Source organism: Podarcis cretensis (assembly GCF_951804945.1).
Source record: "Podarcis cretensis genome assembly, chromosome: 14".
In the NCBI taxonomy this organism is placed as follows: Eukaryota; Metazoa; Chordata; class Lepidosauria; order Squamata; family Lacertidae; genus Podarcis; species Podarcis cretensis.
In genome coordinates, this window is record NC_137183.1 from 17,112,470 (window position 1) to 17,139,456 (window position 26,987).

The 26,987-nt window shown below is 46.9% G+C and overlaps 1 protein-coding gene across 1 annotated transcript; it reads right to left on the reverse strand.

The window, feature by feature from the left end:
• Positions 1–326: 326 nt before the first annotated feature.
• Positions 327–16,827, reverse strand: LOC307203521 (lamin-B3-like). Its single transcript, XM_079954430.1, has 10 exons — positions 16,434–16,827; positions 14,550–14,706; positions 12,298–12,423; positions 11,007–11,177; positions 9,370–9,474; positions 8,983–9,224; positions 7,052–7,265; positions 5,696–5,803; positions 2,154–2,270; positions 327–1,433 (listed from the first exon to the last, which is right to left on the reverse strand). Exons 1-10 carry the CDS (start codon positions 16,766–16,768, stop codon positions 1,305–1,307), a joined length of 1,704 nt encoding a protein of 567 aa, XP_079810556.1. The 5' UTR covers positions 16,769–16,827; the 3' UTR covers positions 327–1,304.
• Positions 16,828–26,987: the final 10,160 nt, after the last annotated feature.

Below are 26,987 nucleotides of genomic sequence, written 5' to 3' on the forward strand. Positions count from 1 at the left end.
AGAGAAGCGGTTGGGGGAGGGGGAGGGGGTACGCTGGGTAGATATGCTGGTGCAGGTAGATGTAGGTAGCACCCCTGTTCATTTACATAAGATGTCCTTACACAGCCTAAATCAAATTTATTGTCCACAATTTAAGGTATTACATATGTTAATATTTGATTCCAATATTTGTGTGTATGGGGACTCCCATCCCATACAAAGCAAATCTAAACATATTTGACACTGCTCTTCATCTTACTGCTGACTTCAACAAGTCTGCTAACTCTTCGTTCCCAGGGAGTTGACACTACAGAGTTGGGAAGAAATCAATCTGATTACAATGCAGTTAATAATTTGTAAAGAAATAAACTGAAACTGTGTCTTTTCACTCATTGTGATGAGCAAGATGGTATAGATAAATAATCCTTGGGTCCCTGGGAACGAGCAGGAGGGCTACTCACAGAGGGTACCTCTTTGCAGCTGACCCTCTGTCAGAGCTCAGACAGTGGAGAAGGAAACCTGGAGGCACTACAAGGTACGTCATTGAATTCTGTCCTCCTCCCTATAACTCTGGAATTGGGGGGAAGTAGTACACCAGCCCTGGCGCTGCTATACTTAGAAGACTTCTCTTCTCACTGGCCTCAACTGGAACAAAACTAAATGGGGGGATGCCCCTCCCAAAAACTTCCACACTGCCAGGACAAGGACTTTGGGTTTGGTGGTTCCTCCACCCTGGGTTCCTCTGCCATTGCCCACTTTGGATTGCCCTGTCCCATTTAGGGAGTCTTCAGTTCAAGTAAGGCTCTACGCTGAACAGAGTCTCTTTCTGCAGATTGTCACTTTCATATACGTAGAGCACCATTTTGGTTGAAGGAAGCTTCCACAGACGCTCACCATCTTCTCTCGGCTATATTATGAGGCAGGTCCGACTTTCATTTTGCTGGAGAGAGGGTGGGCAAGGAGGAGGGAAAGAGATGAACGAAGCTAGGTCCAATTTGCTTGATAAGATGTGCCATGAGATTAGACCTAAAAACGGCAGTTCTGCTGTGCATTCAGGCCCAGAAAACTCTTTTGAGAATGCTAAGCGCTTTTCTCGCTAAGCTAGGTCAATGTTACAGCTAGGCTGGAGCCAAAGCAACAACCCTGGTTCTTCAGTTATCTGTAAAGGTTTACAAGATTGCCATCCCAAAAAACAGCATCTATGTCAGGAGAAACAAGTGCACTGTGCAGTTAACCATTACTGTGCTTTGCATCGATTGACTATTTTAAAAAGCAGCAGCAACAGCTCAACTCAGCCAGATACGAATACAAGTATTTGGCATTTCTCAGTTTTGGAGTTTACGTAGGAAACCTGCCTGAGTAGGACGCTCCATTCCTTCTTCCCCAGCAGCCACCTCCATTTCTCCATCACCTTCTCCTCTATCTACGTAAGTGAGTTTTCCTTCTGCCATTTGCTGCAAGGTAATTTGTTTACAGAATTCATTAGGCACACAATAACTATCATTCTCTGGACACAAGAATAAAACACCAGCAAGCATCTGTATGAAGACTACATTAAAGAATTATAAAAAAGGAAACGGAAAACTTACCAAGCTATGGAAAATAACCATAAAATGTCAGAGAAACACATTAATATTCTGTCTCTGCCACTTGTCTGAAGAACAAGAAATACTAAACGCTGCACACTGCTGTTTTGTGCTTCTACTGTATAAATTTTCAATGTAAATTTTAATTTTGTCAAGTGTACACTTCTTGCAATCTGCTCTGGGACCATTTGGTGAAGGGCTATGTACAAATAAACACACAGATTGTAAAAAAGAGAGCGAAAAGGTGTATGCTTGATGCAGAAGGTAGAAGCCCTTCTCCATCAAACATGGCAAATCGTGCAAAACCAGAGGTATATTTAAGCAGTTAAATAGTCATAGGCAACAAGGAATTGCAGGCAGACGAGTACATGGGATTCTAGGCTAGTGTTCCATTCCTTCTCTGCACCCAGGACAGAAATGCAGGACGTTGCCGCTGGAGGAACCAAGTTGTGTATCTCCTCTGCCAGCCAACAGTAGATTGGGGGGGGGACGACCCAGGCTACTAACTTGTGGGCTTATTTACAAGGCTGATATAAAACTCAAGAACAATATCAAATTGTAGCAAGGACATGTTAGTATGGTACTTACGTTTCCAGCAGGGTCAAAAAGTACAATCCTAAAGCTGTCTCCACCTCTCATTGACTTGGGGGATTTCCAGATAAGCATACCAGGAGCTGGGCTGGAACTTTCTGTCACACCCCAGATCTTCAAAGAAAAAAAGAAGAAGAAGAAGATCTTCATATTTGAATGCTTAAAGAGCACCTTTGCACAGGAAATTGTCCAATGCTTCCCCACCCACCAGTCAGATTCATTGCAACATCAACCCTGGGATGAGATTCTTGTAAGTTCTCTACAAACTTGGCTGTGCAAGTGATATCATTGGAAGCGTCAGCCTTTAACAAAAGGCAATTGTGGGGAGAAATCTGTGGCATCAAATGCCAGGCAGATATAATGGCATTCTGACAATATTGATTACAGCAACATGACTGGATCAGCATCTATGTCCAAACTTTTTTTTCTTTTTTTGGTAAATATTTTTTATTAGTTTTTAATTACATATATCCAATATAAGTCACATTCTAACGTTACCAAATTACAATTACAATTCAAAAATAAACCAATTGATAAGCCAATTATACTTTTTAGGTGGCCTCCCGCATGCTAGATTTCAAGGTAAGATAAATTAATTTTGCTTCCAAAATCTTGTTTAATCCAATTACATTTCAATCGTAATCATAATCCCTTATACAACAGCTACAATGTTTTTAACTCCCATTCGTATTAGCACATTGAATAATTTGTATTTCTGCAAGAAAAGTTCTATATCCTTTTTAGTTCCTGTGTGTGATATTTATTTTGTATTTATAGTTACTTATTTTAGCAACTATGTTCAAACTTAACCGTGCATTGATATGGAACCAAACCACAGATCCATGCTAGTATAATATAGACATAGTCTTAATTTGTCGTTATTTAAGAAAATGTACTTGTTTGTACTAAAACTTCTAGCTATGTTGTTCAAGTGGAATGGGGAAGATGGTTACAACAGGAATTTAATTTTACCTTTGTGGAAGCAAGTGTAAACACCACCATTGTTCCCCCAAAGGGAAAGGATAGTAATAATAATAATAATAATAATAATAATAATAATAATAATAATAATAAAATTTATTTATATCCCGCCCTCCCCAGCTGAAGCCGGGCTCAGGGCGGCTAACAACAATCAAGTGATCAAACAATCAAATAATCCAACATTCTAAAACATTTCATTATAAAAATTAATTAAAATCAAATTAATGGCAACCGTTAAGCAAAATTCTGTGCAGGTTGCCAGAGGAGGGAGTCAGGCTGCGCCCTGACCAAAGGCCTGGCAGAACAACTCTGTCTTGCAGGCCCTGCAGAAAGATGTCAGGTCCCGCAGGGCCCTAGTCTCTTGTGACAGAGCGTTCCACCAGATTGGAGCCGCAGCCGAGAAAGCCCTGGCTCTAGTTGAGGCCAGCCTAACCTCTCTGTGGCCTGGGATCTTCAGGATGTTTTTATTTGCAGACTGTAGGTTCCTCCGTGGGGCATACCAGGAGAGGCAGTCCCGTAGGTACGAGGGTCCTAGGCCGTATAGGGCTTTAAAGGTTAAAACCAGCACCTTAAACCTGATCCTGTACTCCACCGGGAGCCAGTGCAGCTGGTATAGCACCGGGTGAATGTGATCTCGCAGCGAAGACCCCGTAAGGAGTCTCGCCGCGGCATTCTGCACCCACTGGAGTTTCTGGGTCAGTCTCAAGGGCAGCCCCACATAGAGCGAGTTACAATAATCCAGTCTGGAGGTGACCGTCGCGTGGATCACAGTGGCTAGGTCAGGGCGAGAGAGATAAGGGGCCAACTGCTTAGCTTGGCGGAGATGAAAAAATGCCGCCTTTGTTATAGCTGTAATCTGCGCCTCTATAGAGAGGGAAGTATCGAAGATTACACCCAAACTCTTAACGGACGGTGTTGGCACTAATTGCACCCCCACAAGAGATGGGAGTTGCCCCCTCAATCCCATATCGTCCCGTCCCAGCCAGAGGACCTCTGTCTTCGAAGGATTTAACTTCAACCGGCTCCCACGTAACCATCCAGCCACAGCTTCCAAACAACTGGTGTGTCTGGGGCCGAGTCAGGATGGCCATCCATCAACAGATAGAGTTGGGTGTCATCGGCATACTGATGGCAACCCAGCCCAAAACTCCGGACAAGCTGGGCGAGGGGGGCACATAAAGATGTTAAAAAGCATTGGGGAGAGTATCGCACCCTGAGGCACTCCACACACCAAGGAGTGGCGCAATGACAATTCCCCCCCAAGCGCCACCCTCTGTCCCCAACCAGAGAGAAACGAGCGCAGCCATTGAAGGACTGTGCCCTGGATCCCCACGTCGGCAAGGCGGTGGTCCAGGAGTTCGTGATCGACCATGTCGAAGGCTGCTGACAGGTCTAGAAGAATCAGCAGCCCCGACCCGCCTCGATCCAGCTGCCTGCGGAAATCATCTGTTAGGGCGACCAGAGCCATCTCGGTCCCATGACCAGCGTGGAAGCCGGACTGGAATGGATCCAGAGCCGATGTCTCATCCAGAAACCTACCAAGCTGATCAGCAACCGCTCTCTCAATCACCTTACCCAGGAATGGAAGATTCGAAACCGAGCGGTAATTGGATAGATCTAAGGGATCTAATGATGTTTTCTTTAAGAGCGGGCGCACCACTGCCTCCTTCAGTTCCTCTGGGAATATCCCAGTGCCAAGGGACAAATTGATGATATCCCCCAGGGGGTCTGCACCTCGTCTGGACATGCTCTAATCAGCCAAGACGGGCACGGGTCAAGAGGACAGGTGGTGGGCTTTCCAGCTCGGAGGAGTCTGTACTTGAAACTTATATACATCTGGTCCCAATGAACTCGCTGTTGGAATTATGATGAAGATATGGATAGGTATCTCCAACTGGAGCCACTATTTGCATGCACTAGAACTGGATCAGGACCATAGAAATTAAAACAACTGCGTTTTGTGGTTTTCGATATCCATCTGTAATGGATCAGCAGGCATTGAATGAAAATATAATCAAACTATCAACACAAACATTTAATGCCTATGGAGTTAAACGTGCAGGTGGATCCCCCCCCCCCAGGAATTTGGTTCTGGGAGGTGTATCATCCAATATTGGCTGCCAAAACTTAAGGCTAGCAGAAGGAGTTTAAAACAGTTTTGCCGAGCCTGCTTCCTGCCATATTACTTAGAAAAGCTTCACCTGTTGTCCCTTGTCGGCCATTTTTCAACTGCCTCCAGTCCCAGAACTTCTCCATGAGACCACCTCCCTTGCTTCTTTCAAATCCCTCCCTCTTTATAAGCCCCATAGGCCAAAGATCTGCCAGACCTGTTCTTCAGAAAAATGCCATGTACATAATGCCAGTGGCACAGTACAATATTGTTTTAAGCAAGTCCAAAACACTGTAGAGTATATAAGCAGGTATTTTATCCCTCTTGGTTACTTAGCCAGTTTCAGGGCCTTTATTAGGTGGTGTGTTCAATATTCTTACAAGGGGAAGCAAAGTAAAACACTGACATTTTAAAGTTTAGAGGGGAAGAAGAGAAGATTTTCACTCACTGTAAGTACTTGACCAGGCCCAAGGGTACATCGAGCAGGAAACTCGTACATTATTTCAGACTGGTTTCCATGCTGCCTTCTTGTGGTCCACCCACTTAGTGACTGCTCCTACAAGGAAAGCAGTGCTTAACAGTTTTAGACTGCTGGTTTTGAGCAACTTTTTGCCTTTTAAGAGCCTCCAGTCTCATTATTTTCTGGGAGGAGTTCAAGCGTATACTGGGATATTGAGGTTTGTGCAATTAAAGCGTCCTGAGGAAGCTTATCGTCACCTCCCTTTTCTCTCAGGAACCTTGGAAACTGCAAAGAAATGTTAGGAAGAGGCTGTTTGTAGGATGGGACCATCAAGTATGATGTTTAAGCATAGGCCTAGGACCCTCATACCTACAGGACCGCCTCTCCTGGTATGCCCCTCGGAGGACCTTAAGGGTCCATATATAGCAACACCCTAGAAGTCCCGGGCCCTAAGGAAGTTAGATTAGCCTCAACCAGAGCCAGGGCCTTCTCAACACTGGCTCCGGCTTGGTGGAATGCTCTGTCTCATGAGACCAGGGATCTGATTTCTTCCCGCAGGGCCTGTAAGACAGAGTTGTTCCACCTGGCCTTTGGCTTAGAATCAGTTTGATTCCCTCCCCCTCTTTCTTTTTCCTTTCTCCTCCTATGAAGAGACAGTATCCTAATGTTTTAATGTTGTATCGTAATCTTTTAAATTGTATTTTAATCAACTTGTTTTTATTATTGGTTGTTAGCCGCCCTGAGCCCAGTCTTGGCTGGGGAGGGCGGGGTATAAATAAATTATTATTATTATTATTATTATTATTAATCTTTCCTGGGCAACTTCTATTCCACCCACCCCCAGGGGGATTCCAGATTCATGTTCACATCAAGCACAGTGGTACCTCGGGTTAAGTACTTAATTTGTTCCGGAGGTCCGTTCTTAACCTGAAACTGTTCTTAACCTGAAGCACCACTTTAGCTAATGGGGCCTCCTGCAGCCGTTGCGCCGCTGGAGCACAATTTCTGTTCTCATCCTGAAGCAAAGTTCTTAACCTGAGGTAATCTTTCTGGGTTAGCAGAGTCTGTAACCTGAAGCGTCTGTAACCTGAAGCGTCTGTAACCCGAGGTACCACTGTACTAGTCTAAAACCAAGTGAACGGTGGGGTAGGGGAGAGAAAATAAAAGTGGCTAGGAAGTTACTGGTGGGAAATGAAGAGGCAGATCGGTGGTGGGGAGGGTCAAGCCAAGGGTCAGCCCAGAACTGCTTTGTAAAGAAATGGCACCCAGTTTTGGGGGGACACAAATTTGCCAGCTACACTAACCATGCATTCATCCCAAGGAGTTAAATCATGTAAAAAATACCTGATCAGAGCTGTTTCTGATTTTGACAAATTGTCCTTCTTTGTCAATATGTTCTATGGAAATACTTCCTGAAGATGATGCATGCTGGACTGTTTTGAAGCAAACGCTGTGGACTTGGCGTTCTGAAAGTGCCCGCTTCCTCCTCCTCCTTCGTGGGAGGACGGGGATTGCCAGTGTTCCAACACTTTCCGAGCCGGGCCTGGGCACTCTTAACCTGCAAAACAAAGTCACCTTTCAAATTAGGCAGCCACTGATGGCAGAACACCCTCTCTCAATCTCTTTGCTCTTGACATTGGGCCATTCCCGTGGTGTCTAGTGATGTATGGATGTGAGAGCTGGACCATAAAGAAGGCTAATCATCGAAGAATTGATGCTTTTGAATGATGGTGCTGGAGGAGACTCTTGAGAGTCCCATGGACTGCAAGAAGATCAAACCTCTCCATTCTGAAGGAAATCAGCCCTGAGTGCTCACTGGAAGGACAGATCCTGAAGCTGTGGCTCCAATACTTTGGCCACCTCATGAGAGGAGAAGACTCCCTGGAAAAGACCCTGATGTTGGGAAAGATTGAGGACACAAGAACAAGGGGACGACAGAGGACGAGATGGTTGGACGGTGTTCTCGAAGCTACCAGCATGAGTTTGACCAAACTGCGGGAGGCAGTGGAAGACAGGAGTGCCTGGCATGCTCTGGTCCATGGGGTCACGAAGAGTCGGACATGACTAAACAATTAAACAACGACAACGCCACTATGCGTCATGAAGTCAAATCTGTGTCGTCCAAGAGATAGCAGGGAGGTTGCTACAGATGACATTTACACATAACCTTTGGCACAAAGCTGCCCTGCCTGCAAAGTGGCATCTCCCCTGTAAGGTTGGTGATACTCCCCTGTGCTGTGAGATCATCACATTGTGCATTTTCTCCGGTCTCACATAACAGGCTGCTGCAGGATTGGAAGGGCAAGTAAGGAGGACACCAATACAGAGGACTTGGTGAGTTGCTTTTGTATCTTGCCCTTCTGCCAGGGAGCTCTGAGTGGCATTTTCACAGCCCAACGTTCCTGCAAGGCAGCTCAGCCAGAAAATCATTTACTTTGCTAGGAAGCAGAGGCAAAGCTCTGCAAGGTAGTTAACGATCAAATCCATTATTTGCATCTTCGCTGAACGTCTTGTTTTAAAGCCCCGGACAAAGCATGATATTCAAGAAAGGTCTTTCTGGTCTAACTTGGCTCCTGAACCAAACTCCCCACGGTGGCAATCGAGGTGCCTGTGGGAAGCTCAGAAGCGGGAACTGATCGCAATAGGCCTTTTGCGCTGGTGTTCCCCAGCAACTGGTTTTTAGAGGGACATGGCCTCCGATACTGGAGATAATATATACCATATTTTTCACTCTATAAGACACACTTTTCCCCTCCAAAAAAGTAAGGGGAAATGTGTGTGCGTCTTATGGAACGAATGCAGGCTGCGCAGCTATCGCTGAAGCCAGGAGAGCAAGAGGGAAGAGGCTTGGCATGGCTATCCCAGAAGCCGGAACAACAAGAGCGATAGTGAAAAGAGCATGAAATCCACTCTCGACTCCGAGACTGCACCACAGTTGCTTTCAACCATGTGAGCTGACATGGGCAAAGGGCTCTTTTAACCCCCTCCTCCCCAATGCGAAGACCAGCTCCCTTTTGAATAGCCCCTCCACTTACTACGGACATCAGCTGCTCATTCCAGCTTGCTTGTGCTTTTGGGAGCTGGCACATTAGAGGGCATTAAAGTGTGGCTGAAACGTACAGTAAAAGGTGCAGAAAAGCTCCTCTTGCTGTTCACACTGGGCAGGAGGGAGTTAAAGAGCCCTTTGCCCATGAAAGCCAATACTGGTAAGAAGTTCAGCTCCTGTTCTATTAAAAAAAAGAAAACAAAGCCTCCTTTTCTGTCACCAAGCTCACCGTGCTTCCTCTCCTTCTAGCATTGCCCGGTATGCACCGATCTCCAGATCCAGACCCATCTTCATATCCAGCAGTTTCACCTGCTCCCCCAGCTGCACCTGCATACGCTGATGCATTCTGTCCATCTCCCTGTCCTTCTCAGCTAGGCATCTCCTCGATGAGCCTTGTTTCTCAAGAATGGTGTTCTCCAACGTGTTTATTCTGGCCTCCAAATCTCCATTCCTGGCTTCCAATGTAGCAACCTTAGATTTCACAGAAATGTTTTACTGTTAGGCACAGCGGAACAGAGCCATACTAGCAGAGACCTCTATTTCCCAAAGACCTTTTAAGAGCCTCTTCCCTCTCCAGGTAGGCGTCATTTTACCTGGTTTCCAGCCCCTGTTTTACCTGTGACATCAGAGAATCAACTCTCAGTTTTGCTTCTCTGAGCTCCTCCTCAGCAGCTTTGGTGATATCACTACTCCTTGCTGCAGAACGCTGAATGTTTTCCATCTGTGAAGATAGTATTGGGTTAAAAAAGAAAAGAAAAAGCTAACCAGGACTGCACATTTTAATTTGAACGTGTTTCTGTGCGCACACATGAATAACAGTTCAATTTAACACAGGTTTGCCACCCTGTGCTCCTTCGGGAGGAATAATGGTACCTACTATATTTATTGGAATGCAGGTGGTGCTGCGAGTTAAACCACAGAGCCTAGGACTTGCTGATCAGAAGGTCAGCGGTTCGAATCCCTGCGACGGGGTGAGCTCCTATTGCTCGGTCCCTGCTCCTGCCAACCTAGCAGTTCGAAAGCACCTCAAAGTGTAAGTAGATAAATAGGCACCGCTCCGGCGGGAAGGTAAATGGCATTTCCATGCGCTGCTCTGGTTTGCCAGAAGCAGCTTAGTCATGCTGGCCACATGACGCGGAAGCTGTACGCCGGCTCCCTTGGCCAGTAAAGCGAGATGAGCACCGCAACCCCTGAGTCAGCCATGACTGGACCAGATGGTTAGAGGTCCCTTTACCTTTACTATATTTATTATATCATGTTGTATTATATTAATTATTATTATTATTATTATTAGACAATTCTAGGCCTTATTCCTTCCAATTCGGATGACTTATTATTATTTATTAAATATGCATACTGCCCTATTCCTGCAGGTCTCAGGGCAGTTACAACATAAAAACACAACATAAAAACACAAAATACGTAATAAAAACAAAAACAACTCAATAACGCCCCCCCTTCCCCAACACATTTTAGGCAGCATGTTCTACAATATTGTTCCAGGTGTTCACCTTAAGGTGAAGGTTAGGCAATACGTAAATTAGTATTAAAAACAAATGCTTCTGGCTGTGACTGGTGTGTGCAGGAGAATTATCCAAGGGGGTCAAGAGGAGGACACAATGGGAAGGTAACATGCTGAGCTGGGGAAACTGAGGCAAACAGGGTTTCACCAAAATACAGCATCCCCTTAGAAACAGGTTGGGGAAAGGTATCTTAGCATATACTGTATTTTGCTCTATAAGACTCACTTTTTCCCTCCTAAAAAGTAGTGGGAAATGTGTGTGCATCTTATGGAGTGAATGCAGGCTGTGCAGCTATCCCAGAAGCCAGAACAGCAAGAGGGATAACAACAAGCTGTTCTGGCTTCTGGGATTCAGAATATTTTTTTTCTTGTTTTCCTCCTCCAAAAACTAGGTGCGTCTTATGGTCTGGTGCGTCTTATAGAGTGAAAAATACAGTAATTAACAAAGCAAGCTATGCACATCCAGTCAGAATTAAGTCCCACTGAATCCACTGAGAGGAGCCAACATGCCTTTGTCCCATCAGCTCTTAGAAGACCAATGATTTTCCTTTGCTTTCCCCTTCCACTATTTGGAAGACATCCTGTCAGCATAAGATAGCAAGTGAAAATCCAGCCTCTAATTGTGCCACTCCTATTCGGGACCTGCCCATAGGAAGCAAGAAGAGATCAGGTCTCTACTAAGAATGATGGGACAGCAAGACATCAGCAGTATAGACAGACAAACCACTCACTTTGGCACTGAAGTTTTGCTGCACCTGATCTTTATACGCGCAAATCTGTTGTTCATGTTGCTGTCTGAGCTCTTTGAGAGCATTCAACAGCCTACTCTCCAATTCCTGGTGATGGTGAGACTCTATTTCTTGAATCCTGCTCTCGTAGATCTGCTTCTTGTTCTTTAGCTCCTAGGAAGAGAAGGGAAATACAGCCAGGAGGAAGGATTTAAGAGGCTCTGTATTAAAAACAACGGTATGTTTCAGCTGAGCAGACAAGCAAATTAGAGTACCAGTACTGTACTGCCCCGGAATAAAGAACATGCAACATTTCTTTACGGTTAAACTGTGGCCTGAAATTGATCATCCATGGCGCATTAAAGGTAAAGGGACCAGTGACCATTAGGTCCAGTCGTGACCGACTCTGGGGTTGCAGCGCTCATCTCGCTTTATTGGCCGAGGGAGTCGGCGTACAGCTCCCATGTGGCTACCATGACTAAGCCACTTCTGATGAACCAGAGCAGCGCACAGAAACACCGTTTACCTTCCCACCGGAGTGGTACCTATTTATCTACTTGCACTTTGATGTGTTTTCAAACTGCTAAGTTGGCAGGAGCAGGGACTGAGCAACGGGAGCTCACCCCGTTGCTGGGATTCGAACCGCCAACCTTCTGATCGGAAAATCCTAAGCTCTGTGGTTTAACCCACAGTGCCACCCGCGTCCCTCCATGGCACATTAAGAGCAATTAAAAGAAGTGCACAGTAACTTTAGATGCAATCAACATTGGAGCCCCCATTGTTTGCTCCTTTTATTTTTCTTTTCTTCTGCAAATGCAACTGTCTCCCATAGGGCACAACTGAATGGAATACAACACACTACTTCAATTTGCATGTAATGCAAACCAAGGCTTAGCAGAACCATGGGCTCCCAGAGACAAGATTGTGCCCACTTTATTTCTCCTCTAGTCCTGCTAAACTCCTGCCTGCTAAGCCATGGTGTGGCTTAGCACGTCATCCAAACCCGGGTTTGTGGCTTATTTCTCCAGAGTTACTGATCATTGCTTATTAGAGAGCAACAAACCATGAACCCGGGTTCAGATACAACAGGAAGCCTATGCTCTTTGGTTTGTTTATCTCATTCATGCTAGGAGAGGGGCAAAATAGGAACAATAAAACACAGTAACCCAGGGTTATCATCATTTTTGGCCCTCCCCTAATTAAACAATTTCACCAAGTTATTGACCTTAATTTTAGTGTTTTAAATTAAACAGCAGCTGAAATTAAGGAAGTCTAAGACTGCAGAAGTACATACGTCTTCATGGATGTTCTTTAGAAATATTACTTCTTTCTTCAGGGTTTCCATTTGGTTTTCTATATCTGTTCTCTTCAACATCTCATTTTGAAGTTGGCTTTTGAAATGATTCGCCATTACCTTGAGCTAGGAAAGTAGTTAACGGGAAAGTTAGCAAATGCTTTGTGCTTCCCTTAAATCCTTCCAAGACTCCTGTTTAGCTACAGTGTTTAATAAGCCCAAAAGGAGAACCTTGGGAAGCCAACATGTTTTAACAGAACTCGAAATCAATCTTCTCATACTCCCTTCCCTTTTCCTCATGTTCATTTAGATTACAAGCCTGCAAGTGGGGTTACCTTACTCTTATTAACTGCAGGTTTTATATTGTGCAATGTTATTGTTCTTAGGCATATAACATACTATCGTTCACCAAGCAAACGTACCACTAGTTAAAAAGTCAAACAATGGAACACAAGATAGACTGGTGTAGACACAGAGAGCAACACAGATTAATGGATCAGTTGTGCATCTGTGTACATCTGCCTGTCTTTTTTGGATTTCTGCTAGTGCAGACTTTGTGTAAGGCCCAGTGCTATTTTTCTAGAAAAAGAGGTGCCGGAACTCGCCATGAACACCTCCCTTGTTGTCTTATAATGGCAATGGTGCCCACCTGAGAGGTGCCGGAACTTATTTTTGGCAAGTTCCGGCTGGAAAAAAGCACTGGTTAGGCCATAGTTTTCAGACTATGTCCCAGCGAATGCGAGGCTTTAAAAAACAACAACAAAAACAACCCTTATGCTTCATACAAACATGCACTGAATAAAACAAAGAAAATAATACAAAAACGTAATAACATAAACTACAATCGAAAATATAAAACATATTCTCCTTTAAAAAAAAAAGAATGAAAAATAATACCTCCCCAAAAGAAAGAAAGAAAGAAAGAGAAAAAAGTGACTTCCAACTAACTCCATGTGGATCTTTATTCCTCATATCTCTGGTTGTCTGTACCTGTGATATTTTCATTCTAAGCTAAACCAAGTACAAATCTGGGAATCAGTTCTCTTCATATAATTTATAAAGGCTTACCACTCTCTCCTTATTTTCTCATGAGAATAATTTCTTATTAAACCTGTAAGTTTGCCCAGTTCAAGATATTCTGACAATTTAAGAACCAAATGCAAGGCTTCATTGAAACCCTGCCTTTTGCTACAACAGCTGCAGAGGATCAATATTTATTCCAGGTTATGCTCTCAGTTCACATGGGCGAAGAAAGCAGCCCAAAGCAATGTCGATTGTCCTGCATGAACTGAGCCTTAGGATGCATTCAGGCCATACGCTTGCCCCACCACTCAAAAAATCCTGGTTTACCTCTCACTGAGCTACCATTCCCAGCACCCTAAAACTATAGTTCCCAAGGTTCCTTAGCAGCAGGGAGGAACTGTGCTTTAAATGCATATTCTGTACCCAGCCAGAGTGTACATTTTTAGATGTGCCATCACAGGGCTGTAACTTTGCGTGAAACCGCAGCGAGAGCCCCTTCCCATCCAAGTTTGGAAACTGCTATCGGACTCAGTAGCAACTTCATTTCAGGGGGGGGGGGGGAGCAGCTTCCAGGGGGCAAATTTCATTGGGACCACAATATAAAGGTAAAGGTAAAGGGACCCCTGACCATTAGGTCCAGTGGTGACCGACTCTGGGGTTGCGATGCTCATCTCGCTTTATTGGCCGAGGGAGCCGGCGTACAGCTTCCGGGTCATGTGGCCAGCATGACTAAGCCGCTTCTGGCGAACCAGAGCCGTGCACGGAAACGCCATTTACCTTCCCACCGGAGTGGTACCTATTTATCTACTTGTACTTTTACGTGCTTTCGAACTGCTAGGTTGGCAGGAGCAGGGACTGAGCAACGGGAGCTCACCCCGTCATGGGGATTCGAACCGCCGACCTTCTGATTGGCAAGTCCTAAGCTCTGTGGTTTAAGCCACAGCACCACCCGTGTCCCAGACCACAATATAGGAGGAGATAAAAACAAAGCTCCTATCAGTTGTGGAGGGGACATCAGGTGAGTGCGACTGCAGTGACCTTAAATATCACAAGGCTCCATAAACCCCCAGTGACCTTCCAAATCCAGGTAAGCTCTGTTGCCCCTGGAACTTCTCACCTCTCAAAATACACCCAAAAATAACAGAACATTTTACTTGTGACCCGAATCTCTCTTAACAACCTTCGTCGTTTCAGCAGGACAGTTTAGATCTTACAGAACAAACCCTTACAGAGCTGATTTCACGCTCTGACTCTTGAAGATGGTTCTGCAGGCTCTGCTGTCTACTCAAGGATGTCGTCAATTCGGCCTCTTTGCAGCGGAGCTGAGCATCGAGGTCTTTCACACGAGCGACTGCCAGGCTTAAATCATTCTCCTTTTTAGAATTCCTGAGAACAAGCAGGTTGCAAGTGTAAACAGGAGGCTTTGCATCTCAACAGGTATGGCTTCTAGCATTTCTGAATCAAATTTAGACATCACAAGCTCTGTCGCTAGGAGGGAGAGTGAAGGATGGACAGCCACCTGATCTAGTCGAGATTCCTGCATTGCAGGGGTTGGACTAGATGACCCTGGAACCCTTTCCAACTCTACCATTCTATGGGTCTATATTCCCCAGCCTTCGTCCTATAGTAGTTCAGAGCAAGAAAATGAGACCACACAATAAAAGCACAAATCCATGGGCATTGCGAAGATTTATTTTAGGGGGCGGACAGGTAGCAACCACCCGTCATTATCCACTGTCTGGCTCTGTCTAGCAGATTTGGAATGAGATGTCTCAGCAACAGTTCTTTTAAATTACTTTCCTTTGACTCCTAAGTGCTCAGAACAATCTGTCAAAATCTTTTGGATTTTGGGAGTGGCCTCCGAGACCACATGACACCGGACCTGAAAAACCTACATTGGCTCCCAGTACATTTCTGAGCACAATTCAAAGTGTTGGTGCTGACCTTTAAAGCCCTAAACAGCCTCGGCCCAGTATACCTGAAGGAGCGTCTCCACCCCCATCGTTCAGCCCAGACACTGAGGTCCAGCTTTGAGGGCCTTCTGGCAATTCCCTCCCTGCGAGAGGAGAAGTTACAGGGAACCAGGCAGAGGGCCTCCTTGGTAGTGGTGCCCGCCCTGTGGAACGCCCTCCCATCAGATGTCAAGGAAATAAACAACTATCTGACTTTTAGAAGACATCTGAAGGCAGCCCGGTTTAGGAATGCTTTTAATGTTTTTTTGTTTTTAATATTCTATCCGTGGGCTGTTAGGCTGCTGAACGGAAAATACAGTGGTACTTTGGGTTACAGACGCTTCAGGTTACAGACTCAGCTAACCCAGAAATAGTACCTCAGGTTAAGAACTTTGCTTCAGGATTAGAACAGAAATCATGCTCCGGCGGTGCAGCAGCAGTGGGAGGCCCCATTAGCTAAAGTGGTGCTTCAGGTTAAGAACAGTTTCATGTTCAGAACGGACCCTCAGAACGAATGAAGTTCTTAACCCAAGGTACCACTGTAATATAGTGCAACTGACTTTCGGGGTTGGTGTGTTGTGCGACAAGCACACAGAGTGCAATGAGATTGTTTGTAGAGTGGGGAGGGAGGCTCAGTTAATTTCATTGTACACAGGTTGTACATTGACAATAAAGGTATTATTATTATTATTAGCTCCCAAGTGTGGCTGGGGAAACCCAGCCAGATTTGGGGGGGTATAAATAATAAATTATTTATTATTACTATTATTACGATCTCTACTTTTAGTTAAGTATTTTTATTTAATTACACTGGTACTTTGGGTAACAGACGCTTCAGGTTACAGACTCCACTAACCCAGAAATAGTACCTCGGGTTAAGAACTTTGCTTTAGGATGAGAACAGAAATTGTGCCCTGGCAGCGCGGCGGCAGCAGGAGGCCCCATTAGCTAAAGTGGTGCTTCAGGTTAAGAACAGTTTCAGGTTAAGAAGGGACCTCCGGAATGAATTAAGTACTTAACCCGAGGTACCACTGTACTTGATTTAGGAGGGGGGCGACTTCTCCCTCACCGACTCCACCCATGAACCTCTTTAACTTCAGAAAACTGGAAATCTATGGACTAAGAAGAGCCATTGAAGGCGCGCCCTCTCGGGACACTCACCTGGCGAGCAGCCGCCTGTGCTCTTCCAACAGGGTCTCCAGCTCGACCTGCAGACCGGCGCGCTGCCGGACTTGCCCGTGGAGCTCCTCGCGCACGGCGGCCAGCTCCCTCTCGTAGGCCCTCCGTAAGACGCCCAACTCGCGGCGACTGTCCTCGGATTCGGCCAGGCGGAGCCGCAGCGCCGTCCTGGTGGCTTGCAGGCCGCGGGCGCGCTGGATGAGGGCGGCTAGGCGGTCATTCAGCTGGCGCAGCTCCTGCTGCAGGCTGCTCCGCGGGCCGGGCAGGGGCGGGGAAGAGAAGCTGTCGCCGCCCAGGCCGCTGTCCGGCGAAGCCATCGGAGCTGCAGGGACCACCCCGTCGCGTACTCTTGCAAGCGGCGGCCGAACCACCGCCCTCCCTCGCCTGGCAAAAGAATTGGGCCAAGGATATATATGAGCTTTGCAGGAAGGGCGTGGGGTAAATATGTTGGGACTCATTCTGCAAAGAAACAGAAAAGCTGATTTTAACTTTAAGACGTGTTTCTGTGAGTTCTGGGTGTCCTTTTCTAGGGTGATTAGGTACAGCTGGTGATGACGACAAAAGGAGGAGATGTTGCAGTTTGAATTTGCCTGCAGAGAGAGGGGACACCCAAAGCTTTGTGTTTGTTGTTTTTGTATAGCTGTAATAAAACCTTTGTTTGAGTGTTTTGCACCGGTCTCGTGGTTCTGTCGTCTGCCACCAGAAGAAAAAACCATGGCTATCAACTTTCAGATTTGAAAATAACGGATCAGCAGCCTCTAAAATAAGGGATCGGCAGTTTAGCTGTGAACTGTTAGATATCCCGCAGACAGTCTACGGGATATCTAACAATCCGGGATACCAGCGGGAAGCCGCGCTGAAATAAGGGAATTTCCCGCAAAACAAAAAAAAAAGGAAGGTTGATAGCTATGCAAAATAAACCCCTCTAACAAAATAAAGGTGCAGGATCAACACCTAAGGCGCTTGCGAAAACAATGCTTTATATCGATTATGAAGGCTGGTAGCGACCGCAAGGAGAATTGTCTGGTGGTTTCTGCGCTTTGAAGGGGACAGAAAGGCGGGGGCGGGGCTGCCCAGAGCCTGAAAGGGAGAAGAAGGGCAGTGAGTGGATCCTGTAGCTAAGGGCATCCGGGCAACCCCTGCAGGGCTTATCCATTCAACTTCTGTGCCCGGCGTCCATCCCAAACCGCTCCCCCGCCTCTCTCTCCCTCGGCGTTCCAAGAACTATCACTGCTTCCCGTTCTGTCCAATCAGCGCGCAGCAAAAGGAAGCCGAGCCCCGGGGAAAGGGGCGCGGCCTTCTTCGGTCTGCTCATTCATAACTTTGCTGGGTAGCGGGAGGGTGGTGTGTGTTCAGAGGTGAGCTTTCTTGGATGCAGCAGGGGCTTATTCTCAAGTAAACAGGGTTAGGATGGCAATCCCCTATATTTTAGGAGCTGAGGATTGGGCCGCCGCCCGTCTTTTATCCCTCCGGGTTCAACTGGAGCTGCTCCTTTAAGGACAGTTTTGATCCGCCGCTGCAGTTAGCAGAAAACGTCGCTTGCTGATTCATGCATATCTGTAAAAATAGAAGAGGCTGGGGGGGGGCATGCAATGATCTTCTGAAGACAAGGACCCTTCAGCCAGAGAAAGGGAAAGCAACGTCTGAACACAGGGGAACTAGTAAGCTGCACTGACTGGCAGCGTGAAATATACTCAGAGTCGAGTGTGGATTTCATGCTCTTTATTCGCTCAGTAGTGAGGAATGCCAGTTCCCCCGAAATGTCTGCTTTACAGTGGTACCTCGGGTTATGTACTTAATTCGTTCCGGAGGTCCGTACTTAACCTGAAACTGTCCTTGTCTTTCAGCCTGTCCTACCACACAGGGTAGTTGCGAGGACAAAATGGAGAGGGAAGAACCATGTACACCACTTTGAGCTCTTTGGAGGAAAAGTGGTATATAAATGTTATATATAAATCCTTGGCATCTCCAGATCAAAGAATGAAGGTGTAAGCAGGTGATGGGCAATACGGCTACAGTGGTACCTCAGGTTAAGTACTTAATTTGTTCCAGAGGTCCGTACTTAACCTGAAACTGTTCTTAACCTGAAGCACCACTTTAGCTAATGGGGCCTCCCGCTGCCGCCGCACTGCCGGAGCACGATTTCTGTTCTCATCCTGAAGCAAAGTTCTTAACTATTTCTGGGTTAGCAGAGTCTGTAACCTGAAGCCTATGTAACCCGAGGTACCACTGTATATACATTATTTACACAATGGGCCCCATGTGATTGGCTAATTCCGGGATTCTCCTGTAGGCCAATCAGGTTGCAGATTCACTTCCACCTGGAGTTGGATTGGGTGGCTCCTGCGGACCAACCAGACTGCTGCATTCTGGATCCTATTGTTCTGGGGCCAATCAGACTGCTGCATTCTGAATCCTATTGTTCTAGAACCAATCAGACTGCTGCATTCTGAATCCTATTATTCAAGGACCAATCAGACTGCTGCATTTTGGATCCTATTCAACTCAGTACACAACACAGTGGTTGTCCAGGATTTCAGGTGGAAGGCTCTGCCAGGGGAAGGGCCATAGTTCAGTGGTGGAACAAGGGCTATGCCTTGAAAAGGTCCCAGCTTCAGTCTCCAGCATCTTCAGATATCCCTGTCTGAAATCCTGGAAAATTGCTGCCAGTCAGTGTAGACTGAGCTAAATGGGCTTAACTCAGTAGAAGGCAGCTTCCTATGTACGTGGAGACACAGGTGGTTGAACCTGGACCTTCTTCAGGCAAAGCAGATGTTGCACCACTGAGCTATGACCCTTCCACATGCATTGTAATTGGTCCAAACTGCCCCCTTGCCTGGCCCTTTTGTAGGGGAGGAACTGTTGCGTTCTCTGTGTGATGCTGTGGTTAGAGTGTTGGGCTAGGGCCTGGGAGACCTGGTTTCAAGTCCCCTACAGAGCCACGAACCCAGTCAGTCTCTCGGTCTGCCTGCCTGCCTACCTCATAGGGGTGTTGTCAGAATAAAAGGGAGTCGGAGAACCACGCATGCAGCGCTGCTTGCAGAACTTGACTTGATCGTGCTTGTTAATCAGTAACTGCAGAAAATAGATGCAAAAGGTTTGCTTCTAATGCAAGCCTTCTTTTAAAAAAAAAACAAAACACCAGGATTCTCACTGGAGGAACACAAGGACACTTTCTGGGTCCTATTATCTCCAGCATTTAAGCAGCCTTTTTAATTTTTTTCCTGCTTTGTACCTGCTCTGTTTTCAAAGGTTTGTGTGGGCTTCCCTCTTTTCCTATGCTTTGTATTCTGTATCACCAGGACTTAATAATTAGCTGGTTCCCAAAAGGCCAGATTTACATGAGTGGGTGGATTCAATAGGAGCAATACAACCATCCTCCCACAGAGAGACGGGAGGTATACAATACGTAGTTTAAGAGCTTAGTACATCTTTTCCCTAATATAAAGATAGCTGTAGCTTGTACAACAATGTTTTGGGAGCCAATGGAACAATTCTAAGATACATTAAAGAGTCTTTTGACTTACAAGTGTCCAAAATTTGGCTAGTAACATTTAAGTGATTTATCAACTGATTATAACTCTCCTCCCCTTCAGAACTAACGGTTTGCTCCAATGTAAATTTATGTGGATTTAACTGTTTAATTCAATTAGCTCAAAGACTGACAATGCAGCCAAAGGGTTACTTACTCCCCGATAAGTAACTCCACTTTCCTGGGAATAAGGCCGATTGAACTCAGTAGGTGTTACTTCTGAGGAGATGTGCAATAGATTGTGCGACAAGATTCTTTTTACCAGGTTGGTTCTCTCATTAACGTGCAACCGGGCAAAGGCAAGATTATAAGACAGTACAGCTGAATCTTGTTTAGTTTTGTACAAATAAGTGCTGTACGCATATCCTCCTCTGTATCGTCTACCAGATTTTCCACTAGAGGGCGCGCCGTTCCCAGCTATAGAAGAAATCTAAGTTGATTTTCAACAGGTTGGAAACGGCGCAATCACATTTCAGCAAACCCTTTCACGAGGTTATGTTTAGTTCCTCGGTGCGTATTTTTAACTTCAGTGGCACGGATGGAATAGCAAGACATTTTGGCTTTCTGTTGATTCTGTGACCATTCCAGGCTTTTCTTAGCCCACTATTGAGTTATCTGCTAGCAAAAAGGGGACACATTTCCCCGAGGAGGTGGGTTCACTGCATAAAGAAAGCGGCGAGGTTTGATAGATGTAACCGCACCTCGAAGGAGAGGAGGACGCGTGGAGATCTATGGCTGCGCACGGGGTTTGCGTAAAGGCGCCGCTTGCCCTGTAAAGGAAGGCTAAGGTTTAAGCATCAATTTGCAAGCCTGTATTTCTCAACCGGCGACGCCGACTCTTCTGTGCTGCCTTTGATGCAGTAGAGAGGAGGAAAGTTTGCTCCTCCTTCTCCTAAACGACTCGCATCTCTGGCGGCGGCAGGTAAGGAGTAGTTACCCTTAATAAGTTTTTTTCGTGATAAGATGATCCTTTCGAATGCTAGACAGTTATGAGAATCCCGGTCAACCTACTTGCATTCACACGTGACAGTTTTATACTAGCTTCCTTAAGGCGATGCTTTAACGCAAATGTAAACCTTTCATCGGCCAGAATGTGCCTTCGGTTTCTCGGTCGAGTTCCTTCGCGCATTCTCATGAGCTATAGGGGAGGCTGCACGTATTGCACGTGGCGCGCAAACATCCTCAAGCCCGGGTGGTAAAATTAGCCATTTGGAAAAAGAGTAGCCGGTCCCCAGTTAATTATACGTTTGACATAATACCAGCCCGGGAAGGTATACAATTCCGCTTCCGCAATGCTTCCCTGTTTTTGAGGTGGAAATAATAGAATGCAAGTACATAGAATTTGATTTCTCTCTGTTTGATTACGGTGTATTTGAGAACGGGCAGTTGAACGTGTGAACTGACTGCGGCAAACGCTGGGTGTATGGTAAGCGAAACCAAAGCTCCATTTTCGATGTAAGAGCTGAGACAGTTTGTTTACACATGCAAATAGTGATTTAATATTGCACCCATCCGGTTGACGTCTATGTAGGAACGAATCAGCCTTAGAAATTGGATATACATCCAATTGATATATATTGAAAGAAGACGTGGGGGGCATTTATAAAGGCTGCAATCCTGAGCACTTTAATCCGGAGTAAGTACCATTGTGTTCACTGGGTTTCAAGTATCCGTATGGAGAGGCCAGAAATGTGCAAAGCAGAATTTCACAGCCTCAGCCCGAAGGATGTTTACTCGGAAGCAAGTCTACTGCGTTCACTGGGGCCTACGCCCAGGTAAATGTAGCGAGGGCGAGGCTGCAATCCTAGACACGTTTACTAGTAAACTTCATTGAACGCAGTGGGACTTCACTTCCGAGCGAAAGGCGTGCGTCGGATTGAGCTGTTTGGCTTCACTTGTGCGCAGGCATTTCAAAGGGCTACATTGCGGCCGCCTGATTTGAATAACTATTGCTGCCTCTCGCTCAGTGATGTTGCTTTTATTACATTTACGGTGCACACCGCCCATCGAAGGGCGATTTTGGGAATGCTTCGCCGTGGCTGCAATTTTAGGCATGCTTCCATGAAAAAGTGCTAACTAGGGAGAGTGCTAAGGGTCGGCATGTAAGTAACTGTCAAGACTGCTTTTATAATGGTGCAGTTGGCTTTTGCCTGCAACGGGTCCTTTTGCCGCCTCCTGCTCGCTGTCTGCAGCCTCGCCTTTCCAGCCACCTAAGTTGTAGAAGACCTTACGGGCTTAATACTGCAAGTCCGTAAGGTTTTGTATAAAAAAGGAAGTTCATGACTTTTTGGAGAACGCCGAGCATCGCCCCAAACCCTCTCAACAACCTGGGCTTGGAAATAGTATTAGGTTGATTAATAATAATAATAATAATAATACCCAGGCTATCTGGGTGGTTTTTCCAAGTGGTGTGCGTGAATGAAAGAAAGGCACTCTGTACGCGCGCAGAGGCACTCTCCCCCCCGCTCCTTGCATCCCATTGGCCTGCAAACCCTCTCAACAACCTGGGCTTGGAAATAGGATTGGGTTGATTAATAATAATAATAATAGTAATAATACCCAGGCTATCTGGGTGGTTTTTCCAAGTGGTGTGCGTGAATGAAAGGCACTCTGTACGCGCGCAGAGGCACTCTCCCCCCCGCTCCTTGCATCCCATTGGCCTGCAAACCCTCTCAACAACCTGGGCTTGGAAATAGGACTGGGTTGATTAATAATAATAATACCCAGGCTATCTGGGTGGTTTTTCCAAGTGGTGTGCGTGAATGAAAGAAAGGCACTCTGTACGCGCGCAGAGGCACTCTCCCCTCCGCTCCTTGCATCCCATTGGCCTGCAAACCCTCTCAACAACCTGGGCTTGGAAATAGGATTGGGTTGATTAATAATAATAATAATAGTAATAATACCCAGGCTATCTGGGTGGTTTTTCCAAGTGGTGTGCGTGAATGAAAGGCACTCTGTACGCGCGCAGAGGCACTCTCCCCCCCGCTCCTTGCATCCCATTGGCCTGCAAACCCTCTCAACAACCTGGGCTTGGAAATAGGACTGGGTTGATTAATAATAATAATACCCAGGCTATCTGGGTGGTTTTTCCAAGTGGTGTGCGTGAATGAAAGAAAGGCACTCTGTACGCGCGCAGAGGCACTCTCCCCTCCGCTCCTTGCATCCCATTGGCCTGCAAACCCTCTCAACAACCTGGGCTTGGAAATAGGATTGGGTTGATTAATAATAATAATACCCAGGCTATCTGGGTGGTTTTTCCAAGTGGTGTGTGTGAATGAAAGAAAGAAAGAAAGGCACTCTGTACGAGCTCAGAGTCACTCTCCCCCCGCTCCTTGCATCCCATTGGCTCTCCCCTTCCCGCGTCGAGGCGCCTTTTGCCTGCAGGGCGCGCGCGGCGGAGCAGGTGGCGGCGCGGGAGCTCCAAGAGACGCGCGCCGTCGCCTGGCCTTGCGCGCTGCTTGGGCTGCCCTGCGGGAGGAAGAGGCGGCGGTGGCGGCGACGGCGCCGGCGCCCTCGCTCTCTCCGCCACTTCCTCCGAGGCCCTCGGCTAAGTCGGTCTGGCGGGGCTTGTGGGCTGGAGGAGCCTGGAGGGAGCGAGCCAGCCAAGCTCGAAGGGCGGGCGCTTGTTCGCCTGCCAGCTCCGCTTTGCAAGCATGCGGCGTCGGCGTCCCTGGTGCTTTGACAGGAGGAGAGGCTTCGCCTTGCTGCCTCCGCCGCCGCCGCCGCCGAGTCCACGCCTGCTCCCTTCCCCCTGAGGAGAGGGAGAGGGGAAACGCCGTCGCGCGAGGTGGTGGCCACGCCGCAGGGATTTGCACCCCGAAGTTGAGCAAAGGTATCCCCAAAGCGCGCGTGGGCGGAGTTTGGCGCCCGCGCGCGCTGCGCGGAAGTTGCGCCCAGGACAGGCGTGCGCGGGGTGCTGGTGCGAGGGCGCTCTCGCGAACAGAGGGGCGCGCGCGGGGCTCCACTTGTACCCTGAGACGGTATTTAGCGCGGGGCTCTGAGTGGGACCCTGGATGGGCACTTGGTAAGCAAGGTGTCTCTGAGCATGCACAGAGACCCCTCCATCAACCCTGGGCAGCTGCAGTTTGTTTCCCCATTAATTTAAGGACTTAAGGCATAACTGTCAACTTTTCCCTTTTCTTGCGATGAATCCTATTCGGAATAAGGGAATGTCCCTTAAAAAAGGGGAAACGTTGACAGCTATGACTTAAGGAGGGGAAGTTTCTGGAAACGTGTTTGTGTGTGTTTGTTTGTGGGCCTGACCTATGGGATGAGGCAGGGGTGCCCAAACTTTTTTCAAAGGGGGTCAGATTTGATGAAGTGAACATGCATGAGGGCCGACCAAAGTTGTTGAGCTTTTTAAAGGATTTTACCCCAGAAGATAGACTGCTACAGGGGCTGGATTAGGCCCCCGAATCAGACTTTGGACATGCCTGGGATGAAGGAAAGGGTGGTGTTATCTCTTGGCCAGCTTGCTCAGTGGTGCCGACAAGGGGCTTGGCAGCTTTTCAAGAGGTGCCCTCTCAGCTTCGCTCGCCACTCCAGGGCAAAGGTCTGCTCTGCCCCCAGGTTTCGTGCTGGGATTTGGACAGCCAAACTTTTCACATGGTCCGAAGCAGGTGGTGGGATGTTTTCAGAGGGGAATGCAGAGGATGGGCTCCAGAGCTCTGCTCTTCGGCCTATGGGTAGTGGCCTGATCCGACGTGGGTTGCTGCAAGAGCGCTACCACCATGCAAATATAGGGTAAAAGATTAAGGGAAAAGGGTCCCCAAATGCATGTTTGGTTTAAAAGTGGGTCCTGGGTCTTAAGAGACACTTTCTCTGGAGGAACAAAAGATTGAAATCTCTACACAGTGTTTGCTGAGTGCAGGCAGGCTGCACAGACACAGTGCCTGAGAGTTATTAGCATGGCGGAGAGGTCCGTGTATAACCACCCTGCAGACCTAAACACTATTCCGGCATCGTTTTAGAAACCCTTATTTGGAAATAGGCTATAGCACTATCAATATGCGCAGCAGGAAAGATCTGTTCCTGTGCTGAGATATCTTTGAGACTGGCATGTGTGTGTGCATGTGGGAGGGGCAGCTATTGGAGGAACAGGTGTTGCTTTAACTGGGTGGCGAAGAGAGAGCCTTGGAGAGATGGATCTGGCAGCCTCTTTAATGTAGTCACATTTATTGTATTTTTATTTTCAAAAATAATTCCTTCTCATGTGACCTTGGGCTGGGTTGCAATATTAAAGCATCAATCACAAGCCAATAAAACAGCAGCGAATCACTAAAATCCAACCATCTGTTAACATATTATATAACACCGGCTAGTTATGCAGATCAGTCAAAATGTTTGACACAAAAGGCCTGTATCCAACTAAGTTTTACTCTGAGTAGATCTGTTAAAATTGACAATCCTAAATCAGGTCCATTAATGTCAACAAGTCTACTCTTTGAGTATTGATGATGGATACAAACTGAAAGTATTCAGCTGGTGTCCAAAAACGAACAACATTGATGCCAGCTGGATCTTTAGGGGATGCTTGTTCCATAATTTGGGTGCTCTTACGGAGGAAGTCCTCTTGCAGGTCACAGACTCCTGAATTTTGCTGAATGATGGAACTACTAAAAGGACCCCTGAGTGCACCTCAGACTACGTGCAGGACAGTAGTTGGAGACAAATGAGTCCTTCATGTAGCCAAATGCCAGGCTTTTCAGGGCTTTGCATAACAGAACCAAACCTTGAATTGAGCTTGGTGACAAATTGGCAGTGAGTACAGGTCTTTTAAAGGACGCGGGTGGTGCTGTGGGTTAAACCACAGTGCCTAGCACTTGTCGATCAGAAGGTCGGCGGTTCGAATCCCCGCGACAGGGTGAGCTTCCGTTGCTCGGTCCCTGCTCCTGCCAACCTAGCAGTTCGAAAGCATATCAAAGTGCAAGTAGATAAATAGGTACCACACCGGCGGGAAGGTAAACGGTGTTTCTGTGCGCTGCTCTGGTTCGCCAGAAGCGGCTTAGTCATGCTGGCCACATGACCCGGAAGCTGTATGCCGGCTCCATTGGCCAATAAAGCGAGATGAGCGCCGCAACCCCAGAGTCGGTCACGACTGGACCTAATGGTCAGGGGTCACCTTTACCTATACCTTACAGGTCTTTTAGGACTGTTATTATATGGTTTTGAGCCATTGGATCCACCCAAACAGTCTTCAAGAACAGCCCCAAGTAGAGCACATTGCAGTAGTCTAAGCAAGAGGTTACTAGAGCACAAATGACTATAGCCTGGCTTCCGTTGTCCTGTTTAGGATAATTTGATCTTGTTGCGTCCATTATTTATTGCATTTATACCCCCCCCCCCCAAGGAGCTCAGAGTGACATACTCAGGAGCTGAGTTTTATCTTCAAAACAACCCTCAACTCAGTAAAGTTTAATGGCTGAATGGCGATTTGTACTTGGCTCTCGCTGGTCCAAGTCTGGGGGGTGGGGGACATTTTTCAGCCCGAGGGCCACATTCTGGCTGCAGGTGAGAGGAAGGGTGGGGTTTTTCTTGGGAGGAGTGATTTGTCCCCAGTGAAGGCTGACAGAATTAGGTGCCCAAGATTTCCCATGGAGATGATGTTTCTTCTTCTCAGGGATATTGCAAACCCTGTGGTCTTGAGAACATGGGTGGTTGCCAGATAAGTTGGCCAACTTTTATCATATTGCAATAATAGCCTGGATGAAAGAAAGGGACAGTAAAAACCAGTAGCCCCTGCGTGTGGTTCAAATCTGCAGAGATTTTACACACAAAGAGCTTTTCCATGCCGCAGGGATGGCGGTTCAACGTTGTCCTTTACATGGAAACAGTTAACGGTCCTCGTATTCTAATCCACGAATCGGCGGGGCCCCTCCCCAAAGCGAGTGAGGATTGTCGCTTTTCTGCCACGGGGCTGAGTAGCCAACACGGCTGGAAGCATTACGGATCCCAAAGTCCCAGAGTTGGGTTCCTTGGCTTGGGAAGCAGGGCAGGGGGAAAAA

Bases quoted from the DNA above. Each gene is read 5' to 3' on its own strand.
- LOC307203521 (XM_079954430.1), bottom strand. From the start codon at position 16,768: ATGGCTTCGCCGGACAGCGGCCTGGGCGGCGACAGCTTCTCTTCCCCG. The intron at 14,707-16,433 runs GTGAGTGTCCCG...GCTTGTTCTCAG, and splicing joins CACAGGCGGCTGCTCGCCAG to GAATTCTAAAAAGGAGAATG. The intron at 9,475-11,006 runs GTGAGTGGTTTG...CTATCTTCACAG, and splicing joins AGCAAAACTTCAGTGCCAAA to ATGGAAAACATTCAGCGTTC.